The sequence below is a fragment of the Coenobita brevimanus genome, chromosome 94 (genome assembly GCF_032717465.1).
Source record: "Coenobita brevimanus isolate Jiangsu-jjx chromosome 94, ASM3271746v2, whole genome shotgun sequence".
NCBI classification, from domain to species: Eukaryota; Metazoa; Arthropoda; class Malacostraca; order Decapoda; family Coenobitidae; genus Coenobita; species Coenobita brevimanus.
In genome coordinates, this window is record NC_137047.1 from 10,788,852 (window position 1) to 10,815,723 (window position 26,872).

General features: G+C 42.7%; 1 protein-coding gene and 1 non-coding gene across 2 annotated transcripts in view; one reads left to right on the forward strand and one right to left on the reverse strand.

Moving 5' to 3' along the window:
• Gle1 (Gle1 RNA export mediator) overlaps window positions 1-26,872 on the reverse strand; it is an 84,033-nt gene that overhangs the window by 7,865 nt on the left and 49,296 nt on the right. Inside the window, exons 6-7 of the mRNA XM_080282820.1 lie at window positions 20,718-20,902; window positions 5,970-6,153 (exon numbers count right to left, since the gene is read on the reverse strand). Of these exons, the coding sequence (XP_080138946.1) occupies window positions 5,970-6,153; window positions 20,718-20,902 (369 nt within the window). The remainder of the gene's footprint in view (window positions 1-5,969; window positions 6,154-20,717; window positions 20,903-26,872) is intronic.
• Window positions 11,704-11,822, forward strand: LOC145413067 (5S ribosomal RNA). The gene has a single exon (XR_013899676.1). It is a non-coding gene; the product is annotated as a 5S ribosomal RNA (ribosomal RNA).

Here is a 26,872-nt window from a genome sequence, read left to right on the forward strand (position 1 = left end):
GCCTCCTCCCTCCTTCGAATTCACTCATATACCTTCTTCACCACTCTTGTTATCCATTCTCTCCACATGACCATACCATCTCAGTACACTCTCTTCAATTCTGGTGTCCACCGACTTCCTCACTCCGCATCTTTCATGAATCACATTATTTCGTATCCTATCCACCCTCTGTACTCCACATGCATTCCTCAGCAGTCTCATCTCCACTTCTCTTACTCTTGACTTTTCATTTTCATGCCACATCATAGTCTCCCGTCCATATCTTAAAGTTGGCACAACACTCCTTCATGTAAGCCTCGTGCAGCTGCAACATTCAAGCCTTTGTTTCTTATCAAGGCCTTCATTGCACCAGCTACTTTTCTTCCTTGTGTCACTCTACTTTCAACTTCTTTTGTGCATTTTCCTCTCTTTTCTATCACTGTACCCAGGGATTTGAACTCTCTCACCAATTCCAGTCTCTCTCCATTCACTATTACATTGCACTGGGAGTCACCTTCTCTCTCAATAACCATCACTTTACTCTTTTCTACATTTACTCTCAAGGGACAACGCTTAACAGACATCAGCAAAACTCTGCACTAGCCTACCAAGCTCTTGTCCAGTACTTGCAAGCAGTACTGCATCATCAGCATACAACAAATTTGAGATATTCCATCCATCACCATTCATTACCAATGCCATCCCTCTCTCCAATACTCATGTTTTCACTTCTCTCATCACTCCATCCATCCATATATATATATATATATATCCCTCTATCATTGTCATACTTCCTGTTTATATACCTATCTATCTATTGCCAGACGCCTCAATCCCGTTCAGGGTGGCCACAAACAAATCGCTTCCACATTGCCCTGTCCCCCGCCATTTCACTGCCCCTCTCCCAACTCACCCCCCCCCCTCTCATATACACCTCTCCACCCCATCCCTCCATCTCATCCTCGGCCTCCCCCTCCCTCTTCCCCCTTCCACCTCACTCACATACACTCTCTTCGTCAGTCTTTCACCCTCCATCCTCTCCACATGGCCAAACCACCTCAGTGTATTCCTCCTAACGCTTCCTATCACATCCATATCCACACCACAACGCTCCTTTATATTCTCATTTGTCAGCCTGTCTCTCCATGTGACTCCACAGGTTCCTCTTAAATAACTCATTTCCACTGCTCTCACTCTTGACTTGTGTCCTTCCAGCAACGTCCAAGCTTCACATCCATACGTAAGAGTTGGTATCACAATACTGTCATGCAGTAACTTTTTCACTTCCATGCTCACTTCCCTGTTTCTTATCACTGCTTTCAAGGAACCAGCAACCTTTCTTCCCTGCTGTACCCTTTCAAGCACTTCACCCTCCAAACCTCCATCCTTACTCATCACACTACCCAAGTACTTAAACGTACTCACATTTTCCAATTCCTCACCATCCAACCTCGCTGTACATTCAATGACTTCACCTCTCTCAAAGACCATCACTTTACTCTTCCCTACATTCACCTTTAGATTCCGTTTCTTACACACTCTCTCAAACTCATCCACCAAGCCTTACAGCTCTCCTTTGTCTTCACTTAACAACTCAGTATCATCTGCAAACAACAGTACAGGGAGTTTCCAAACACTATCATCTCTCACCAGGTCCACTCCAACATCCACTATCCTACCTTGTACCTCTTTTATTACCCCATCCATGTACAGATTGAACAACCATGGAGACATGACACATCCCTGTTTCAACCCAACCTTCAAAGAGAAAAATTCACTCAGTTCACCATCCACACACACTGCAGCCTTAGCACCATCATACATACTCTTCACAGCATTCAACAACTTCCCATCCACTCCATATATTCTTAATACCTTCCACAATCCTTGCCTATCCACCTTGTTATATGCTTCCTCCAAATCTATGAAAGCCGCATACAACTTCTTTCCCTTCTCTAGAAACTTTTCCACTAAAGATCTGAGAATGAATATCTGATCTACACAACCTCTTCCCTTCCTAAAGCCTCCCTGTTCTTCTCCAACTAGTTCCTCTCTTCTTTCTCTAACTCTGCCAATAAGTATCCTACCATACACTTTACCTATTATAACAAGAAGACAGATGCCCCTATGATTACCACACACTTCTTTTTACCCTTTTCCTTTGTACAAGGGAATAATTATACCTGACTTCCAATCCTCCGGGACTCTACCTTCCTCCCAGGCCACTCTGCACATTTTCCACATCCATTCTACTACCATCTGTCTCCCATACTTCAGCATTTCACTACACACTCCATCAATTCCTGTGGCTTTCCCCAATTTAACTTTATTGCTTCCACAACTTCTATCCTACTGATTTCTTCCTGTCTTCTCACCTCCCTCCTCCTCCCAGCCATTCCCCAGCCACTTATACTCGCATTACTTCCATCCTCTATGTTCAACAATTCCTTAAAGTGTTCTCTCCATCTGCTCACTTTTTCTCCCATCTCCACAAGTAAGCTATCATTTTTATCTTTCACTCCCCTGCTAACTTCACTTCCACCCTGTCTTACTCTTTTCACCTCTTTCCAGAACATTGTCTTAGTCCCTCCACTTAACACTCAAGTTCCTTCCAAATTCCTCATATGCTCTCTTCTTACTCTCTCTTACTAATCATTTCACCTTTTTCTTTCTACATATAACTCTCTCTTCCAGCTCTCAACTTCTTCCACGCCCCTATTTCTCATCCATTCATTGTATGCTTTCTTCTTTTGTGCCACAGCCTGTCTCACCTCTTCATTCCACCACGCTGTTCCTTGCACCCCCCTCCGTCTTCTCTTCATCCCACACACCACATCACATGCTGCACATATTTCTTCTGTAAATATCCTGCACACACCTTCCACGTCCCGCATCTGCTCCAATTCATATTTGCCCAATCGTTCCTCCACTTTTCTCTTATACTCTGCCTTTTTCTCATCCTCTTGTAACCTTTCCACTCTTCTTACAAATACTCCTTCTTCCCATCCCTCCCTTCTTCTATTTCTCCATCCTAATTGGATCTTGATTCTGGCAAGCACAAAGTAGTAGTCAGAAAGTCCACTCCCCCAACCTCTATAAGCTCTTGCATCCATTACACATTTTCGCATCCTTTCATCCACACTCACATAATCAATCATTGCCTTCCTTTCATTCACCACCAGCCCATCTCATCACTAGCCATGTATACCTGTGGATCATCTTGTGCCTGAAGAGGGTATTGGCTATCACCAACCCCCGCCCAGCACAAATATAAATATATCTGTCTATCTATCTATCTATTGCCAGACGCCTCAATCCCGTTTGGGGTGGCCACAAACAAATCGCCTCCACGTCGTCCTGTCCCCCGCCATTTCACTGCCCTGCTCCCAACTCACACACCCCCTCTCTCATATACCTCTCCACCCCATCCTTCCATCTCATCCTCGGCCTCCCCCTCCCTCTTCCCCCCTTGACCTCACTCACATACACTCTCTTCGTCAGTCTCTCACCCTCCATCCTCTCCACATGGCCAAACCACCTCAGTGTGTTCCTCATAATGCTTCCTATCACATCCACATCCACACCACAACGCTCCTTTATATCCTCATTCGTCAGCCTGTCTCTCCATGTGACTCCGCAGGCTCCTCTTAAATAACTCATTTCCACTGCTCTCACTCTTGACTTGTGTCCTTCCAACAACGTCCAAGCTTCACTTCCATACGTTAGAGTTGGTATCACAATACTGTCATGTAGTAACTTTTTCATTTCCATGCTCACTTCCCTGTTTCTTGTCACTGCTTACAAAGAACCAGCAACCTTTCTTCCCTGCTGTACCCTTTCAAGCACTTCACCCTCCAAACCTCCATCCTTACTCATCACACTACCCAAGTACTTAAACGTACTCACATTTTCCAATTCCTCACCATCCAACCTCGCTGTACATTCACTGACTTCACCTTTCTGAAAGACCATCATTTTACTCTTCCCTACATTAACCTTTAGATTCCATTTCTTACACACTCTCCCAAACTCATCCACCAAGCCTTGCAGCTCCCCTTCGTCTTCACTCAACAACACAGTATCATCTGCAAACGACTGTACAGGGAGTTTCCAAACACTATCCTCTCTCACCATATATATCCTGTGTATATATATATATATATATATATATATATATCCCTCTATCATTGTCATACTTCCTGTGTGTATATATATATATATATATATATATATATATATGGAGCCTCTGTGGTACAGTGGTAAAGTGTGCGTTTTCGTACACTGAAGAACGAGGGTTCGCACCCTGCCAGGGTAACAAACTTTGGGAGTGTTCTTCTGGCCACGTACTGCATTGGCAGACACAAGGGATGCTGTGGCTGAACCAGTGTCGCATACTCTAAAGTATGCTTGCACCCAGTCGGCTTGCGCGGGGCGATTACGCTTGGTTCACAGACTACACACACATCCAAAGCCACTTCAACACTACAATTACACTTACAAGCACTTCTCATCCTACATACAATCTCTACTAGACAGCCTAAGCCACTTGGTAGAGATATATTGGCTGTATCGTCCCCACTTCGGTAGGGATAGGCCGGTCCTGCAGTGGACACTCAAACGGCTGATGAGATGAGATGATATATATATATATATGGAGCCTCTGTGGTACAGTGGTAGAGTGTGCGTTTCGTACGCTGGTGGACGTGGATTTGCCTCCCGCCAGAGTTGTAAAAATTTTGGGAAGTGTTCACTGAGCCACTGACCCCTTTGGCGGACATATGGGGTGCTGTGGTTGAACCAGTGTCGCGTGCTAGTATGCTTGCACCCAGTCGGCTTAAGGCGGGTAGATTACACTTGATTCACAAGGTACACACACATCCAAAGCCACTACAATGCTACAATCACACAAGCACTTCTCACCCTACATACAGTCTCTACCAGACAGCCTAAGCCACTGGGTAAAGATAGGCTGGTCTTGCAGTGGACCTCAATGGCTGATGATGATGATATATATATATATATATATATATATATATATATATATATATCTTCTATCATACTTCCTGTTTCATGTCATCCTGGACCCTGCTTTACCTCAACCATGGGTAACAAAGACCAGAATTTAAAAAAGAAGAAGAAGAAGAAGAAAAAAAAAAGGCGAAGTATCAAAGAGAAACAATGAAAGGGAAAGCACAAAGCACAAATGTAGAACTATCAAACAATATGTCCACTTACATGGGCTATAAAAATATTTACACATCACTAGTGCCTACATAATCATGGCTCCACTATACCAGCAAAGCCATATATACATTGTATTTTGTATTTTTCTGCAGAGATGCATATGCTTGTGGGATAGTCATTTTATCACTTACCACAGTAAAAAAGGGGGGGATAAACCCTTGACATATGGTTCTCCAAACATACAGAACTTCATCCATCCATCCATATCAATCTCTCGTTCACTGCTTAGCTTCCTCATTTTCCACACCTCGTTTTCCCATACATTCATGAACCATGTCTGCAGTATCCACTGCTACGTTCAAACTCGTACCCTTTTCACCAGCCAATCTCTATCCATTCTCCCTACATGACCAAATAATTTAAACTCTTCTACCTTTTCATCAACAGACACTCATACACAGTACCTTTCATGAATATTTCTTATCTTATACAGTCTTTGCAAACCATACACACACACTCCTTAAAAGTCCCTTCTTTTAAGAGTTGTATTACTGATAGCTTCACAAGTGGTGGAAAAAGGGGATGTAACCATATCTATGTGTCAATTATTACGTGATGGATTCTTATTTCATATAAGCATGAAAACAAATACTAATCTAAAACTAAGATTGGTTTTCAAATTCATTTCCACCTAATTCAAAAAATAATTACAAAGTGGAAAAGCTTGTTAAACTCCTACAAAATTTTAATGCAGTGTTAGGAGACTTAAAATTTTAAATCACCAAGGATGTGTATTTAATACTGACCTGTCTTTGCCATCAGTGACAAAGTCTGAAATGTTCTTCTCTTGGCTTACATTCTCTTGGGACTCTTGTTCAGGTGCTTCAGAAGTATCATTGTGAATCACCAGCTCTGACTTTGCTTTATTTGCCTCTGCTTCCTGGGCTGCTTTCTCTTGCTCTAACTTGAGTTTCTCTTCTTTTTTAACATCTGTTTTAAAAGAAATGCACTGTCTTCAATATCTTAGAACATCAGCACAGAATATCTTATCACCATCATCCCAACCCAATTTTCCATTTGCAGGTGGGTATATTCAAATAAAATTTGCTACAAAAGAGTACATTGAAAAGCAAATAACAACAGACCCAGAGGTCCACTCAAGGCTGTTGGTTAAGAAGTCTATGACTATATCTAATTCTATGAGTAGATATAAAGATAAGAAAGCAAGAAGGCCCCCCCAAAACAATAAACCCTCCAGTCAAAGCTGGCAGGAAAAAGAAAGAAGGACCACCATGCACCATAGAAAACCTGTTATGGAAATTTCATAAGAAAGATTGGAAGGTGAAACTCTTCTACACTACCCTGACCTGTACTATAGTGCCAATGCTGCATTCACCAAGACTTGAGAGAGAGGAAAATGACTATCAGCTTTTTTCATTATTCAGTCATGAATGTGTTTGGCTGGGGATTCAAAGCTACATACTTATCTAAGTGACTTTTATATGTTATTACTGTAATACTGGCTACACATACTTATCTAAGTGACTTTTATATGTTATTACTGTAATACTGACTACCACAATCCTAGACAACTTGTTCTATACGTTGATGACCCTGTTGAAGAAAAACTAAGTTGTTTGACTGGAAATGATGGCCAATAATGTTATATTCATTACCTCTATCGTAATTTTAACGGTCTACTGTGATGCACTCACTGACTGCCATACTGCCAAGTACTTTTAGAATTTCTGAATACATATATTGTACTTAATAAAACCCCTCATAATCTGTACTTCGATAGGACACACAGCTTCAACTTTTCCAAATGTTCCTCGCATGGTTTGTTTCTCCATCAAGATATAATTTGGTTACTCACTGCTTCACTCTCTCTTGCTTCTCTATATCTTTCTTGTAATACGGTGACTAAAACTGCACTCTCTCTTGCTTCTTCATATCTTTCTTGTAATACAGGGAGCAACGCTGAACACAACAATACTCCAGATGCACATGCACTAAGGAATTGTACAAGGTAAGGATGATATTCTACAATTTGATTCCAAATGCTCAGCCTATAAATCCAACTACTGTAGTTTGTCAGTTTTCTTTCTTTCTTTTTTTTATTGCTTCAGTGCACCGACTTGGTTATTTTTATTTTATTTTATTTTTTTGTCAGGACCAACATGCCTACGCTCCTCATGAGGCAAGGTAGGATTGGATAATGGATGGATGGATGGATTATTCCTAAATCTTTTCCTTGGTGTACACATGCATGTTAAGAATTATTCATAGAGTAACTACAGTTTTCACCTTTACTTCCAATGTATAGAATTTTGCACCTGTTAATATCAAAATCCATTTGCCATATCTGAGCCCAAGTGAACAGTTTATCAAGATCTTTTTGAATCAGTAGTCTTTATTCTGGGTTATATATCTGCTTGTTGTCAAGTTAAATATCATCACCTAACATGGATATTTTCTGACACAAACCATCGTCAATGTCATCAACATAAATACAGTATCTGCTTGTTACCAAGTTTCATATCATCAGTGAATATGGATATTTTATGACACACCATCATCAACAACTTTACCTCATCATCCTTCCCTCCCCTTTTCTTCTCTGATGGTTCAGTAGCTATTTCTTCTACTGATAAAGCAGATCTCTTTGCTCAGACTTGCTCCTCCAATTTCACCTTAGATGATTCTGGTGCTGTTCCTTTATCACTTCCTCCCTCTGACTTCCTCATGGCTGACATTAAAATTTCTTCAGCTGATGTATTTTTTGCCATTATTGGCCTCAATACTAACATGACATATCAGCCTGATGGAGTCCCTCCTGTTGTCCTCAAGAACTGTGCTTCTGTGCTTACATCCTGCCTAGGTCAACTCTTTCGCCTTTGTCTATCAACTCGTACCTATCCTTCTTGCTGGAAGTTTGCTCTCATTCAGCCAGTCCCAAAGAAGGGTGACCATTCCCAACCCTCTAACTATCGTCCAATTGCTTCAAAGTCCTGTGTCTCAAAAGTTTTCGAGTCTATTCTTAACAGAAAAATTTTAAAGCATCTTTCCTATTACAATCTTCTTTCTGATCGTCAGTATGGGTCCCGTCAGGGACACTCCACTGGCGATCTTCTCACCTACCTTTCAGACTCCTGGTCATCCTCCTTTCGGGACTTCGGTGAAAGCTTTGAAATTGCACTTGACATCTCAAAGGCTTTCGATCAAGAATGGCATAAATCTTTAATTTCCAAACTGCCCTCTTATGGTTTCTATCCTTCTATCAGTCTATCTATCTATTGCCAGACGCCTCAATCCCGTTTGGGGTGGCCACAAACAAATCGCCTCCACGTCACCCTGTCCCCCGCCAGTTCACTGCCCTGCTCCCAACTCACACCCCCCTCTCTCATATACCTCTCCACTCCATCCCTCCATCTCATCCACGGCCTCCCCCTCCCTCTTCCTCCCTCCACCTCACTCACACACACTCTCTTTGTCAGTCTTTCACCCTCCATCCTCTCCACATGGCCAAACCACCTCAGTGTGTTCCTCATAACACTTCCTATCACATCCACATCCACACCACAACGCTCCTTTATGTCCTCATTTGTCAGCCTGTCTCTCCATGTGACTCCACAGGCTCCTCTTAAATAACTTATTTCCACTGCTCTCACTCTTGATTTGTGTCCTTCCAACAAAGTCTATCTGTGCCTTCATCTGTAGCTTCCTTTCTGGTCGTTCTATAGCTGCTGTTGTAGCTGGCCACCATTCTTTTCCTAGCTCTATCAACAGTGGTGTCCTCAGGACTCTGTCCTATGACCAATGATCTTCTAAGCTGTACATCTAACCCTATCAACTCATACGCTGAAGATTCCACCCTTCACCTTTCCATTCAGTTCCCATAACGTCCATCTCACCAGTTACTTCAACAAACAAGGCATGAGGCTATGGCACATCTAATGTCTGACTTGGCTCGTATCTCTGACTGGGGTAAAAATAATCTTGTTGTTTTTAATGCATCAAAGACTCAGTTCTTACACCTATCAACCTAACAAAGTCTTCCATAGGAGTACCCACAAATGTTTAATATTATCCAGCTCAATCCTGCATCATCCTTGAACATGCTTGGGGTTTCATTCTCGCAGGAGTTATCTTGGAAAGATCATATTATATCTCTTGTAAAATCTGCTTCCAGGAGATTAGGTGTGCTAAGCCAACTCCATACCTTCTTTACCTCTGCACAGTTGTTGACTTTATACACGGGTCTTATTTGTCCCTGTGTAGAGTGCAACTCTCATGTGTGGGGAGGCTCCCCACATACAGCTCTTTTCAACAGGGTGGAGTCAAAGGCTTTTTGTCTCATTAACTCTCCTCCTCTTACTGGCTTCCTTCAACAATGCCGCATTGTTGCATCATTATGTCTTTTCTATCGCAACTTCAATGGTCACTGCTCCTCTGAACTGTCTGCTTGCATCCCTCCACCTCTATGATGGGCGTGTAGCACCCGTCAAGCAACAAATTCTCATCCCTTTTCTGTCCAACTCTCTAATGTAAGAGTTAACGGTTACTCCCAGTCCTTCATTTATGCAAAAGGTCAACTTTGGAACTGTCTCCCTCTGTCTGTATTTCCTATTTCCTATGACCTCCAGTCTTTCAAACGCAGTGTGTCCAGGCATCTCAAAATGAACGAATCTTGAATTTGGCTCTCTTTTGTATTGTTTTTGTTTTTTCTCCTAGAAGGAATGGTTTGTGGCCTCTTAGTCTTTGGTTCCTTCTTTCTTGCATTAAAAAAAAAAAAAAAAAAAAAAAAAAAAAAAAAAAAAAGGTCAATGTCATCAACATAAAAACAATTCAGGACCCAAAACTGAGCCCTGAGGCACTCAGCTATAGTCATGGTGCACGATTCTGAGGTTGTCATTATCATACCTTGGCAACCTACCCATCAACTGTGCTTCCAATTTTGTGTATAATACGATACGCTTGTGATTCTTGTATAATATGTTCGTGTACAATAATATGTGTGTATGATATATTCGTGTATAATATTATGATTTGTGTATTATATGATACAAAATTGGAAGCAGAGTTGACGGGTAGTTTGCCAGGGTACAATAATTACAACCTCAGTGTTGTGTGCTGCGACTATAATAACATTCATCCCGCTTGATTTCTTCCCACTTATAACAGCTCTTTGTTTACAGTCCGTAAGCCAGCTCTCGATCCACCTTAAAACACTGCCTCTGATACCATAAACTTTAATTTTCTCAAGAACTCTCTTATGGGGAACTTTAATGAATGCTTTCAGGAAATCAAGATAGATTACATCAATTGATTTAGTTTTATCATATCCACTCACTGAAATTAGTGCTGCTTTGGGTGTCTGCCCTTTCCTCTCTTCTTTCCTTCCTCTTCTGCCATTCTTTCCTCTTTCTTCTGCCTATGGGCGACTTTACACTTCCTTTTTTGTCTTTCCTTTCTTCTTTCTTTCCTCTTCCTTCTGCCTATAGGTGACTACACTGAGTGACAAGCCAAAAGGTTTCCTGTACATAAGGAAACCATTTACTACGCTCGGTGGTAACCATATAACCAAATTATGGCACCTCGTGGTTTAGTGGGTAATTAATGTACTCCACTTGGAATGAGCCTGTGTAGGTTTATATCAGGGGTGGCTGGGGTTTACTGCTCATCTAATACCACACGGGGATAAGTGAGGCTGGGCTCTCTCATTTTAAATATCAGGGCCAACTTGCCTAGCCCCAGGTTCCTACGCTCCTCATGGGGCAACACAGGATTGGGTGATGGATGGATGGATGGATGGAGTAAAGTCCCCCAATCCGACCGGCAACCACCAATAATTCGAATATTCCAATACTCCAAATTTTTCAAGGTGAAATTTTTTGAATTTTTCTGGGATTTTGACATTTTTCTGGGTTTTTCTGAGGATTTATATGGCTTTGACTTGCCCTTGGACTTGGATGTACCTGCTTGCAAATACTCAGCTACACTTCTATTCATTTCTGATGAATAAAACAATAACTCATATAATTTTAAGTGTTAATTTAATGATCATGTACATACAGTATTTCTCATATTTTCAAAGGTCCCTCCCAATACTCCAAAAAAACCACTAGTCCGAAAGACCCTTGGTCCCCTGCGATTCGGATTACAGGACTTTTACTGTTTATCAGTGATACAGTACTGTACTGATTTTTAAAAATCAAGCAGACTTGCAAAATGTGAGCAACCATTCCTAAATCTGTACTGTGAGTCTTCAACCTCTAGAGTTTACAAATCTCCAGGCCTAACTGTCACCCCAGTCACAAAAAGGCATCAATTTTTCAACTTTCTCCAAGGTAAAATTTTCCCTGATTTAAAGAGCTTGAATTTACACACTTGAAAATGCCAGTCTAAGTCCCATAGGCCTCACAATCGACTGTCAAGTATTATAATGGTTACCTATTATGTCTGAACGAAAATAGGAAAATTTTGGCATATACCTATTTTTCGCTACATAACCTTACAAAAAAATTACCCAAATTAATATGAAACGGCCATACCACGTTGAGTACACCGCTTCCCGTCCGATCAGCGAAGTTAAGCAACGTTGGGTCTGGTTAGTACTTGGATGGGTGACCGCCTGGGAACACCAGATGCTGTTGGCATAACGTTCTCCCTATGTGTCAAGTGGGGTTGGTGGAGGATTAGTGCCCCTCCCTGTAAAACAATTAACTCTAAGCCCTTGGCCACCCCGTTTGGGATACATGGCGTTTGGCAATGAATGAATGAATATGAAACATGTGGCCAGGCATGAAACAAGCTGAATGAGTGTGCATAAAAAAAAGGGGGGAAATTTACCTTTGCATGCAAGATAAAAATATATCGATTCATCACATAAGTAAATAATTCAGTAAGACAAATACTTATGCATAGTCAGTATTGACATGTATAAATAAAAAAAATGAAGAAAATGTGCAAAAGATGTGGAAAGTAGAGTGACATAAGGAAGGAACATAGCTGGTGCTATGAAGGCCTTGATAAGAAACAGAGGCTTACATGAAGGAGTGTTAGTGCCAACTTTAACATATGAATGTGAGACTAGAGTGCGGCATGAAAATGAAAAGTCAAAGAGTGAGAGCACTGAAGATGGGACTGCTGAGGAAAGTTTGTGGAGTACAGAGAGTGAATAGCATACAAAATACTGTGATTCATGAAAGATGTGGAGTTAGGAAGTTGGTGGACACCAGAATCGAAGAGAGTGTACCGAGATGGTATGGTAATATGGAGGGAATGGATAACAATAGAGTGGTGAAAAAGGTATATCTGAGTGAATCTGAAGGAGATAGGAGGTGAGGTAGGCCAAGGAGAAGGTGGAGGAATATGGTGGATGAGTGTGTGAGGAAGAGGGGTATGGACGTTGATGAGACTAGGGGACTGACAAGAGATCGAGCTGGCTAGATGAATGTTGTGAGATGAAGTGCATGATCAGGGATGTGGGACCCCTTTATAACGTGACAGAGTCCGGACTGACTCTATCAGATACGTTTTGTGAAGCAACAGAAAGTGGTGAATGTTTTTGGTGTATCAGATACTGCCAGGATTCCGGGGGCTTGAATGATGAGTGAAAGGAAGCGTGGCCCATTGAACTGGGCAAAATTGGGCTGTCTGGACATTGCTACTCCTCACCCTGCCCTAGGGTGGGAAAAGAGGTCTGGATGATGATGATGATGATGATGATGATGATGATGATGATGATGATGATGATGATAAATGAAGAAAAAACATTATGATAATACAAATAAATGAAATAACTGAACAAAAAATAAATTGCTTGTCATGTAAAAATATTAGGTTCTGCATGTAAATATGATAAAATACAGGTATGTGTTATATAAAAAGCTAAAATACCTGTACTGATGTGTGTAAATGGTCTATCTATCTATCTATTGCCAGATGCCTCAATCCCGTTTGGGGTGGCCACAAACAAATTGCCTCCACGTCACCCTGACCCCCGCCATTTCACTGCCCTGCTCCCAACTCACACCCCCCTCTCTCATATACCTCTCCACCCCATCCCTCTATCTTATCCTCGGCCTCCCCCTCCCTCTTCCTCCCTCCACCTCACTCACATACACTCTCTTAGTCAGTCTTTCACCCTCCATCCTCTCCACATGGCCAAACCACCTCAGTGTGTTCCTCATAACGCTTCCTATCACATCCACACCCACACCACAACGCTCCTTTATATCCTCATTCGTCAGCCTGTCTCTTCATGTGACTGCACAGGCTCCTCTTAAATAACTCATTTCCACTGCTCTCACTCTTGACTTGTGTCCTTCCAACAACGTCCAAGCTTCACTTCCATACGTTAGAGTTGGTACCACAATACTGTCATGTAGTAACTTTTTCACTTCCATGCTCACTTCCCTGTTTCTTATCACTGCTTTCAAGCGCTTCACCCTCCAAACCTCCATCCTTACTCATCACACTACCCAAGTACTTAAACATACTCACGTTTTCCAATTCCTCACCATCCAACCTCGCTGTACATTCACTGACTTCACCTCTCTCAAAGACCATCACTTTACTCTTCCCTACATTCACCTTTAGATTCCGTTTCTTACACGCTCTCCAAAACTCATCCACCAAGCCTTGCAGCTCCCCTTCGTCTTCACTCAACAACACAGTATCATCCGCAAACAACAGTACAGGGAGTTTCCAAACACTATCCTCTCTCACCAGGGCCACTCCAACATCCACTACCCTACCTTGTATCTCTTTTATTACCCCATCCATTTACAGACTGAACAACCATGTAGACATGACACATCCCTGTTTTAACCCAACCTTCAAAGAGAAAAATTCACTCAGTTCACCATCCACACGCAATGCAGCCTTAGCACCATCATACATACTCTTCACAGCATTCAACAACTTCCCATCTACTCCATATATTTTTAATACTTTCCACAATCCTTGTCTATCCACCTCGTCATATGCTTTCTCCAAATCCATGAAAGCCGCATACAATTCTTTCCCTTCTCTAGAAACTTTTCCATTAAAGATCTAAGAATGAATATCTGATCTACACAACCTCTTCCCTTCCTAACGCCTCCCTGTTCTTCAACTAATTCCTCTGTTCTTTCTCTAACTCTGTCAATAAGTATCCTACCACACACTTTTCCTATTATACTAAGAAGACAAATACCCCTATGATTACCACACACTTCTTTTTACCCTTTTCCTTTGCACAAGGGAATAATTATACCTGACTTCCATTTTTCCAGGACTCTACTTTCCTCCCAGGCCAATCTGCACATCTTCCACATCCATTCTACTACTATCTCTCCCCCATGCTTCAGCATTTCACCACACACTCCATCATTTCCTGGGGCTTTCCCCAATTTAACTTTCTTCATTGCTTCCACAACTTCTATCCTACTGATTTCTTCCTGTTTTCTCACCTCCCTCCTTCTCCCAGCCATTCCCCAGCCACTTATACTCGCATTACTTCCATCCTGTATGTTAAACAATTCCTTAAAGTGTTCTCTCCATCTGCTCACTTTTTCTCCCTTCTCCACCAGTAAATGGTCGAACAGTGGAAATAATAAAATATAAAAATGTAAGTTGCAGGTGCTGTATAATCACAAAAGTTTCCCATCAAGGAAAATGGATGAATTACAATATACAAAGAAATTAATTTTCTTTGGCTAATAACCTTACATAAATAACTAATAACAGATATACATTCCACGGCATAAAACAGGTTGAGGGTAACAGATTGTAAGTCAATATGCAACAGCGTGGTGTTTGGCTTGCTTGATTTGGATGGGAGGTGACCGTCAGACGAGGAACCAATGGGACAGAGGGAGGTGTAGTGGGTATGGTGGGGCCCTGGGAGGTGGAGGGAGGGTGGGGGGCCACAACAGGGAAGGAATATGCCTGCTACACACCCCCACAATGGTATAGAGAGGTTATGGGGAAGATCTGGGTGGGAGGAAACAGAGAAAGGAAGATCCAATGGGGCAGAGGGAGGTGGAGAGATAGCCAAGGGTGGGGGGGGAGGGGGCCTCCCACCACATCTAGGGGGATTAATCATGCCAGGCACCACCAGATATTGTTGTTCCCATTTGCTAGCTTCCATTTACATAATCAAAAATGCATGGCAACCTCTCCCCAGTTACGGGTGACTTCTACTAATCGATGCGGAGCGGACCGAAAATACCTTGTCTAAAACAGATCTATCAGTGCTGAACAGACTCTTGGGGTTAATAAGCCTGAGCTCATTTTACAACGATGTTAAGATAACTGGACAGAAATTTCCATGGTGTGATTTACTGCATTCTTTAAAATACTAGTGTGTTTTTTTTAATACCAGTGTTACATGTGTTAGTTTCCAGGCATGTGCTACACTGCCACTCCTAAGTGACAAACTGTCTAATTATCTATCTATTGCCAGATGCCTTAATCCCATAAAGGGTGGCCACAAACAAATTGCCTCCATGTCACCCTGTCCCCTGCCATTTCATTGCCTTGATCCCAGCTCACACACTCCTCTCTCATATACCTCTCCACTCCATCCCTACATCTCATCCTCAGCCTCCCCCTCCCTCTCCTCCCCTCCACCTCACTCACATACACTCTCCTCATCAGTCTCTCGCTCTCCATCCTCTCCACATGTCCAAACCACCTCAGTGTGTTTCTCCTAACACTTCCTATCACATCCACATCCACACCAAAATGCTCCTTCACTTCCTCATTTGTCAGTCTGTCTCTCCATGCGACTTTATATGCTCCTCTCAAATAACTCATTTCCACTGCTCTCACTCTTGACTTCTGTCCCTCCAACAAGGTCCAAGCTTCACTTCCATTCATTAGAGTTGGTACCACAATACTGTCGTGTAGTAATTTTTTCACTTCTATCCTCACTTCCCTGTTTCTTATCACTGCTTTCAAGGAACCAGCAACCTTTCTTCCTTGTTGTACCCTTTCAAGCACATCACCCTTTAAACTTCCATTACTCATCACACTACCCAAGTACTTAAACACACTCACATTTTCTATTTCCTCCTCATCCAACCTCACTGTACATTCACTGACTTCACTTCTCTTGAAGACTATAACTTTACTCTTCCCTACAATCACCTTTAGATTCCGTTTCTTACACAATCTCTCCAACTCATCCACCAAGCCTTGCAGCTCCCTTTTGTCTTCACTTAACAACACAATATCATCTGTAAACAACAGTACAGGGAGTTTCCAAACATTGCCCTCTCTCACTAGGGCCATTCCAACATCTACTGCCCTACCTTGTATCTCTTTTATAACCCTATCCATATACAGATTGAACACCCATGGAGACATGACACATCCTTCTTTCAATCAAACCTTCAAACAGAAAAATTACTCAGTTTACTATCCACACGCACTGCAGCCTTAGCACCCACATACATACTCTTCATGTCCTTCAACAACTTCCCATCTACTCCACATATTTTTAATACTTTCCACAATCCTTGTCTATCCACCCTGTCATATGCTTCCTCCAAATCCATAAAGGCCACATACTTCTTTCCCTTCTCTAGAAACTTTTCCACTACAGACCTAAGAATGACTATCTGATCTACACAACCTCTTCCCTTCCTAAAACCTCCCTGTTCTTCTCCAACTAATTCCTCTGTTATTTCTCTAACTCTGTCAATAAGTATCCTACCATATACTTTTCCTATTACACTTAGGAGACAAATGCCGCTATGATTACCTCACACTTCTTTTTCCCATTTTCCTTTGTACATGGGAATAATTATACCTGCCTTCCAATCCTCTGGGACTCTACCTTCCTCCCAGGCCAATCTGCACATCTTCCACATCCATTCGACTACTATCTCCCCCATGCTTCAGCATTTCACCACACACTCCATCGATTTCCAGGGCTTTCCCCATATAAACTTTCTTCATTGCTTTCACAACTTCCATCCTACTGATTTCTTCCTTTCTTCTCACATCCCTCCTTTTTCCAGCCATTCCCCAGCCACTTATACTTGCATTAATTTAATTCTCTATGTTCAACAATTCTTTAAAGTGTTCTCTCCATCTGCTCACTTTTTCTCCCTTCTCCACAAGTAATCTACCATTTTTATCTTTCACTCCCCAGCTAACTTCTTTGGCACCCTGTCTAACTTTCGCTACCTCTTTCCAGAACATTTTCTTACACTCCCTCCACTTTACACTCACGTTCCTTCCAATTTCCTCATCCACTCTCTTCTTACTCTCTCTTCCTCTCTACATATAACTCTCTCTTCCATCTCTCTACTTCTTCCACGCCTCTGTTTCTCATCCACTCACTATATGCTTTTTTCTTTTGTGCCACAGCCTCTCTCGCCTCTTCAGTCCACCATGCTGTTCCTGCACCCCCTTTCATCTTCTCTTCACCCCACACACCACCTCACATGCTGCACAGATTTCTTCTGTGAATATCTTGCGCACACCTTCCACGTCCACCATCTGCTCTTTTACCCAATCACTCCTCCACTTCCCTCTTATATTCTGCCTTTTTTCCATCCTCTTGTAACTTTTCCACTCCCCTTGTATGTACTACTTCCTCCTGTCCTTCCCTTCTTCTATTTTTCCATTTCATTTGGACTTTAATTCTGACCATCACCAAGTGGTGGCCCGAAAGTCCACTCCCCCAACCTCTATATACTCTTGCATGCATTACACACTTTCTCATCCTTTCATCCAAACACACATAATCAATCATTGCCTTCTGTTCATTCAGTTCCCCACCCACCCTTCTCATCAGTCGTCATGTATACCAGTGGATCAAATTGTGATTGAAGAGGGTATTAGCTATCACCAACCCCCTCCTGGCACAAATGTCCACTAAAGCACTGCCATTCTCATCCATTTCTGCAAGTACACCCCACTCACCAACTACTCCATCTACTTTCCCATTCCCTACTTTTCCATTCATATCTCCAATCAAAAACACTTTCTCATTCCTTTCAAACTTTTCCATGCACGCATCCACATTTGTCCAGAACACCTCTTTCACTCTGCTTGAATGATCTTGTGTTGGAGCATACACACACACAATAGCCCACATTTGTGGTCCAACTTTCAATCTCACCCACACAATCCACAAGCCAACACCCCCATACTCTCTTAAATTCTCCTTCTGTCTGTTGCTCACAACAATACACACTCCTTCTTTTGCCCTCTCATCTCATCTAGTCTTGCACATATCCACTTTTGCACTCTCAAGCACCTAGACAATCTCTCTTTCACCTCATCCTTTGCACCTCTTACATTCCATGTTGCCATCCATATCATGTCCTTTGTTCAGTCCTTAGTCGTCACCTTTTGGTCAGACCTGGTCCGAGGCTTCTTGTTCGTATTTTTAATTACCGGTAGTTGTTTTCTGGGGAGGGGCACTAACCTTCCACCATCCCACGTGTCACGTAGGGAACACGTGTTGGTTGGCTATAGGGTTACCACCCAGCATTGTAAATGCTATCCTGTTTACAGGAAATCATTTGGCTTGCCACTCAATGCAGTGATACCCTAAAAACAGAGTATCACTACACTAAGTGGGTGGATGATGGGCACCCCCATCTACCACAAACTGAATATCTGTATTTGGGCTAAAGGTTTTGATATATCTTTTTTCAGTTACTATAAAACTCTTGGAGATATTCTATCTTGCCCCTGTGTTTTGCTGATCTAAAGTTTATTGACTGCAAGTCATTTATCTCTCTCACTGATTGGGATGTCACTAACTAAACTAGCTTCATCTTCATGCATAATGGAAGACAGAGGGATCGAGCATGGATTTTCTACTGAAAATATTGATGCAAAGAAAGAATTAAGAAAATCAGTCATCTCAGTTTCATTATTTGTGTGTTCTCAATCTGCTAGAACTAATGGACCTATTGCTGACGTTAATATCTTTTTATTTCTTATATATACCATTTACTATGCTGGGTGGCAACCATACAACCAAATTTTGGCGCCTGGTGGTTTAGTGGGTAATTATTGCACTCCAATCAGATTGAGCCGGTGAAGGTTTATATCCAAGGGATGGTTGGAGTTGATTGCTCATGCAGTGCCACTCAGGGATGAGTGATGCTGGTCACTCTCATCTTAAATGTCGGGACCAACTGCCTAGCCCTGGGCTCCTATGCTCCTCATGGGGCAATGTTGGATTGGATGATGGATGGATGGACTAAAGAACTCTTTCAGGTTTGATTTATTGATGTTAGGAATATGCAATTCAAGCTATTCCTATTATTATTAACTTTTTGGCTTTCCAGTGACAGATGTACATTTTCATCTTCTTCATTCTATGTGACTGTAAATTTGAAAAGCAATTTTCTTCCCTGAAAGACATTTCTTAATCTCGCTATTCCACCACAACTGTGCGACTTGGACATGAATTTCAAAAGCTTGAAAAAGTAAATACCATTGGTGTATGGTCGACTGCAGTGGGCAATTTGTTGTTACTCTTTATGTTTTCATTTTCTGAGCCTGGATCTTACTCACCTCTATTGTAACACCAAGGAATTGGTTTAAGATAACTATGATGATGATGTAAGGCAAATACAAATGAGAAGATATACTGTTCAGCACAGTTTGCAGTTTAAAAATTTGAGTGCAATATTACAGATTTGATCATTTGGCAAACAACTACTAAATGATCATATTACAATATGGTTTTAACAGGGATACATATCTGGATATTGGAAAAGCTTATCATGGGAATGAACTTTTCTCCTACACAAACACAATTCAATAGATCAAAACACCAGTGCCCGCAAAAGTGTACCTTGCCTTGAACAAAGCGAAAACTGTAAGTACCTGGTGATTAAGAAATTTCCTCTTGCCAAGCAGTTCAGTACTGCACTGTAAAAACATATGAAGGTACTGAAACATGCACAAAAATTAAATAATAAAACAACACCTGGTGTCAAAGAAGACAGACATCATTTGCCATAGTTAAAACTAACCGCTAGCTGGTTAACCATATAACAGGGGGACCTCTGTACAAATACTGTACTGCATTACAACCAGTTTCATAAGTTAGTAGCTTTCCTTTTCACATGTGTATATGTGCACTGTGCTACAACAATACATTTTTTTTACTTAGTTGGATCTCAGAATAATTCTGCTATGCACAAAGAACACTACAAAGAATCACAGGAACAATGATGGATCTGCTCAAAGATGGATCTACCTAGTTCCAAATCCCTGCCTACTGGAACATACTGGCAAACAATCAGAATGGGTTCATGTAGAATGAAAAGGGTATTAGTTCAGCAGCTGATGAAATGCCAAATCCTACACCATGACATCATTTTTATTATCCTCTTGCTACCACCAATGTTATTCAGCTATGAGGAGCCTTTTCAAGCTGGGGGAGGTAAATACAGCCCTCCTTAATTCCTTAAAAAAAAAAAAAAAAAAAAAAAAAAAAAAAAAACAATCTGTGAAGTGGTTAACCAAGACTGTTATATGACAGAAATTCCATGACCTGCATCATGTTGCACTGAATATATACTTACAAAGTGACTGGGTTATTTCCTTCACGCTGGTAAAGCTTTGGTCTAATGTGGCCTGTGCTTTAACAAGTTGTTCCTCTGTAGCAGTTCCATGGTGACCGGTATTGATGACTTCCTCCACTTTTGTTACTGTTTGTTTTATAAGACTCTCAGTCCCTGGATCTAGGGTTTCACTTCCTTCAAGTTCTCTGCATACAAAAATATACTGATAAATTCTCTATATGGGTAACAAAAAACTACTGAAACATAACACTAAACTGAAAAATTCAATCATACATTTCCAATGACAAATTCTATCTATCTATCTATCAACTGCCAGATGCCTTAATCCCATAAAGGGGTGGCCACAAACAAATAGCCTCCATGTCGCACTGTTCCCCACCATTTCACTGCCCTGCTCCCAGTTCACACCCCCCTGTCTCATATACCTCTCCACTCCATCCCTCAATCTCATCCTTGGCCTCCCCCTCCCTCTCCCCCCATCCACCTCACTCACATACACTCTCCTCATCAGTCTCTCACTCTCCATTCTCTCCACATGGCCAAACCACCTCAATCTGTTTCTCCTAACACTTCCTATCACATCCACATCCACACCACAACGCTCCTTCACTTCCTCATTTGTCAGTCTGTCTCTCCATGCGACTCCACAGGCTCCTCTCAAATAACTCATTTCCACTGCTCTCACTCTTGACTTCTGTCCGTCCAACAAGGTCCAAGCATCACTTCCATACGTTAGAGTTGGTACCACAATACTGTCGCGTAGTAACTTTTTCACTTCCATCCTCACTTCCTTGTTTCTTATCACTGCTTTCAAGGAACCAGCAACCTTTCTTCCCTGCTGTACCCTTTCAAGCACTTCACCCTCCAAACCTCCATCCTTACTCATCACACTACCCAAGTACTTAAACGTACTCACATTTTCCAATTCCTCACCATCCAACCTCGCTGTACATTCACTGACTTCACCTCTCTCAAAGACCATCGCTTTACTCTTCCTTACATTTGTGACATATTCCACCCATTTCTCTTTAACTAACACATCCACACTACCATTTCCATCTGGCCTATCCTGCCAAAATAGCTTGTAATGACAATCCCTCCTGGCAATTATTCTGGCTGATTCTCTCCTATATCTGACTTTTTGCACACATCCAACATCCACCCACCTCCTACTCAATGCCTCAACTATTTCCCCTGCTCTACCCTTCAAACTTCCCACACTCCATGATGCCACTCTGATCCCCTTGGGTGATTTAGTTTCCTCAGTCTTCCTTTGATTCCCTTTCTTTTTTGTCATAATCGGTATAAATAAATAGGGAGAGACAGACCATAGGCCCCATCCACCCATACAGTCCCAGGTCCAGGCATGGGATCTGGGACCCACAGGCCATCAGCCGTGACCCAAGGCTGTGACAATGATCTCGTGGTACCCTGCCAAGACAGCTACAGGGACACCCTCCAAGTGTGCCTTGGCACTGTAAATGCCCTGCCATTATGCACCCACTGATAAAGCAGCCTCCTGGGGCACTATTCCCAGGTTCTATTGGGCAGAAGTGGCAGTCTGGGAACCAAAATGCCCTGTACCCTCTGGCACAGGCTTGAGCCCCATCCCATCCTGGCCCAAAATCTATGCTGGCAGAGCCCTCGTCACATCTCCCCTCAATAGGTCCACCACTAGGTAGTGGGGGCAAAGTTTTCTGGCCGCATGTCCTTGCTGCCGTCAACCCCCGTGACATAGTGGGATACGTTGTGTGATATGAAAAGTGCATGTAGGGTAATGCATGAGACAGTTACAGGAAGTGTTTGGGAGAGTATGTTGGTCTACTCTCCTTGTTCATGTCACATTTGAAAAGGACAGCAAAGGGAGATGACCAGATATTCTGGTAGCTAGTGAAACAAGAGCTCCAGTTCTCCCTATCACCAGCATTCCCATTCCCCTTGGGAGTATCACCCTGACTGGCTGGTGCAACAGCCTACTCCCTTTCAGTATGTCAATACCACCCCACCTCAGTATGTTTCTCTTTATCCACTTCACAGCATTAACTTTATCATCATCATCATCCGGATCTCCTTTCCCACCCAAGGGCAGGGTGAGGAGTACCAATGCCCAGACAGCACAAACTTGCCCAATCCAATAGGCCCCGCTTCCATTCACTCATCATTCAAGCCCCCGGGAATCCTGGCTGTACTGGATACGCCAAAAACATTCATCACATTCTGCAGCTTCACACAAACGTATCAGATTGAGTCAATCCTTTGCTGCTATGCTCACAAGGGGTGCCAAAATCCCTGATCATGCACTTCTCCTCACAACATTCATCCAGCCAGCTCGATCTCTTATCAGTTCCCTAGCCCCACCGACTTCCAAACCTCTCTTCCTCACACACTCATCCACCATATCTCTCCACCTTCTCCTTGGCCTACCTTGCTTCCTCCCTCCTTCAAATTCGCTCAGGTATACCTTTTTCACCACTCTATTGTTATCCATTCTTTCCACATGACCATACTATCTCAGGACACTCTCTTCGATTATGGTGTCCAACGACTTCCTCACTCCATGCCTTTCACAAATCACATTATTTCGCGTCCTATCCACTCTCTGTACTCCACATACAGCAGTCCCATCTCCACTGCTCTTACTCTTGACTTTTCATTTTCAAGCTGTGTTACATCCTGGATATGACAACTTCTTTACAGCTTTTTTTCTCCTTTATTGGTGACGACTAATAGCTTGCAAAAAGTTTCACAATGCAATTTTTTTTTTAATAAGTACCGAGCGTTCTAGGAGCCTCACATGTTTCGTTAAAAATATATTTAAAGAAAGATTATTACAAATATGTCTGCCTTAAGACACCCAAGACAATGTGTTTACATACGACCTCACCGACTGGACACAGCTATTGCATTCGAACCTGTGTTCACAAACATTAAAGATAAATTAACACCACGACGCAATGCCTTGAGGTCACTTGCCCAAACAACATTTGGACACAACAAAGAAACCACCACCACAGTATACAAACAATATATATACGTTCAGTGATGAATTATGCAAGCATTGCTTGGGCTCCTAGCCTCACTAAAACACACTACAACACTCTACAGACCATACAGAACAAGGCCCTAAAAATAATCACAGGCTGCATGGCTACTACACCCACAGACCACCTACATCAAGACATCAAAGTCCTCAAAGTCAAGGATCATCTAGACATGAGAGGCACCCAAATTCTCTCTGCAGCCTCCACAAACCCACAACATCCACTATACTAAATGGCAGCATATCCACACACACCAAGGAACATCAAAACAACACCCAGCACACGGTATCATACACAAATGCTGCCATCTCTCCCCCCTCAGACCAGCTTCCAGAAGCATATCCATACTCAAATCACTCGCCGCTCCATTCAGTCACTTAAAGACCACACACAGCTGCATGCACGGCCTCCTGATATCCACCCTTCTGAATCCTACTTCCACCGTGAGGACAGGGTCCACCTGGCCAGGCAGAGATGTGGGCATCATCCAGCCCTCTTAAGTTATCAGAAGAGGCTGGATGACTCTGTCGCTGATGCCTGTCCAGGATGTAACACAGCATCCCATACTATTAAGCACATTATGGAAGACGGCACTGTACTCAACCACCTACATCAAGAACACAACATACACCCCTTGAGAGCTCTGTGGGAAAGCCTGGTCTCGGCTGTGGCCTTCCTCAGGGACTTGGGGCTGTTCGGCCAGACTCCCTTGGGAACAACTACTGCTACAGTAGAGCCTGCATACAACATGATATTTTTTTTTTTTTTATGCGAGGAAGAAGGAACCAAAGGCCATGAGCCCGCAGTAACAGTTCCCTCCAAGAGAAAAACAAAATACGATAGAGAGCCAAATTCAAGATCCGATCATTTTAAGATGCCCGGACACACTACGTTTGAAAGACTGGAGATCATAGGCAGCAGGAAATACAGACAGAGGGAGACAGTTCCAGAGCTGACCTGTTGCATAAATGAAAGACTGGGAGTAACGGTTAACTCTTGCATTAGAGAGTTGGACAGAAAAGGGATGAGAGTTTGCTGCCAGACGGGTGCTACGTGCCCGTCATAGAGGTGGAGGAATGCAAGCAGACAGTTCAGAGGAGCAGTGACCATTAAAGTAGCGAAAGAAAAGAGATAAAGATCCAACAGTGCGGCGAAGAGACAGAGGTTGAAGGGAGTCAGTAAGAGGAGGAGAGTTAATGAGACGAAAAGCCTTTGACTCCACCCTATTGAGAAGAGCTGTATGTGGGGAGCCTCCCCACACATGAGAGTTGCACTCCACACAGGGGCAGATAAAACCCCTGTATAGAATCAACAATTGTGCAGGGGTAAAGACAGAGCGGAGTCGGCTTAGCACACCCAATCTCTTGGAAGCAGATTTTACAAGAGATTTAATATGATCTTTCCAAGACAAGTCCCGAGTAAATGAAACCCCAAGCATGTTCAAGGATGATGCAGGATTAAGCTGAATATTATTAAACATTAGTGGGTATACCTGTGGAAGATTTTGTCGGGTTGATAGGTGTAAGAACTGAGTCTTAGATGCATTAAAGACAACCATATTATTTTTACCCCAGTCAGAGATATGAGCCAAGTCAGACATTACGTGTGCCATAGCCTCATCCCTTGTTTCTTGAAGTAACTGTTGAGATGGGCGTTGCGGGAACCGAATGGAAAGGTGAAGGGTGGAGTCATCAGCGTATGAGTGGATAGGGTTAGATGTACAACTTAGAAGATCATTGATGAATAAAAGGAAGAGAGTTCGTGATAGGACAGAGCCCTGAGGAACACCACTGTTGATAGATCTAGGAGAAGAACGATGGCCGTCTACAACAGCGGCTATAGAACGACCAGAAAGGAAGCTAGCGATGAAGGCACAGATAGAAGGATAGAAACCGTAGGAGGGCAGTTTGGAAATTAAAGATTTATGCCAGACTCGATCGAAAGCCTTTGAGATGTCAAGTGCAATGGCAAAGCTTTCGCCAAAGTCCCGAAAGGAGGATGACCAGGAGTCTGAAAGGTAGGTGAGAAGGTCGCCTGTGGAGCATCCCTGACGGAACCCATACTGACGATCAGAAAGAAGGTTGTGATAGGAAAGATGCCTTAAAATTTTTCTATTAAGAATTGACTCGAAAACTTTTGAAATACAGGACGTTAAAGCAATTGGACGATAGTTGGAGGGTTGGGAGTGGTCACCCTTCTTTGGGACTGGCTGAATGAGAGCAAACTTCCAGCAAGAAGGAAAGGTACAAGTTGACAGACAAAGGCGAAAGAGTTTGCCTAGGCAGGGTGTAAGCACAGAAGCACAGTTCTTGAGAACAACAGGAGGGACCCCATCAGGCCCATATGCCTTGTTAGTACTGAGGCCAGTGATGGCAGAAAATACATCAACTGAAGAAATTTTAATGTCAGCCATGAGGAAGTCCTCTAGAGGGGGGAAGTGATGGAGGAACAGCACCGGAATCGTCTAAGGTGGAATTGGAGGAGAAAGTCTGTGCGAAGAGATCTGCTTTATCAGTAGAAGAAATAGCTACAGAACCATCAGAGCAGAAAAGAGGAGGGAAGGATGATGAGGTAAAGTTGTTAGAAAGATTTTTGGCAAGGTGCCAGAAGGAGAGGGAAGAATTCGAGTTGGAGAGTTGAGAGCATTTAGTATGGATGAAATTATTTTTAGTAGAGCGAAGAACAGACTTAGCACGATTCCGGGCAGAAACGTAAAGATTATGTGATTCAGGGGTGGGTTGGCTCCGGTACCTTTTGTAGGCCTTCTCCTTGTTGCGGACAGCATTAGAACAAGCGTGATTAAACCAAGGCTTTCTTGCGTTAGTCAAAGGATATGAGAAAGGAATGTATGCTTCCATGCCCGAGAGAATAACCTCCGTAATGCGCAAGGCACACTCAGATGGCTCACGGCCATGGAAGCAATAATCATTCCAGGGAAAATCAAAGAAGTACTGCCTGAGGGCCTCCCAGTCTGCTGCTCCAAAATGCCACAGACGATGTTTCCCTGGAGGGTCCACAGGCCGTACCGGAGTGATAGGACAGGTTAAGGTATTAAGGTTGTGATCGGAGGAGCCCAACGGAGAGAAAAGATTAACAGAGTAAGCAGAAGGATTA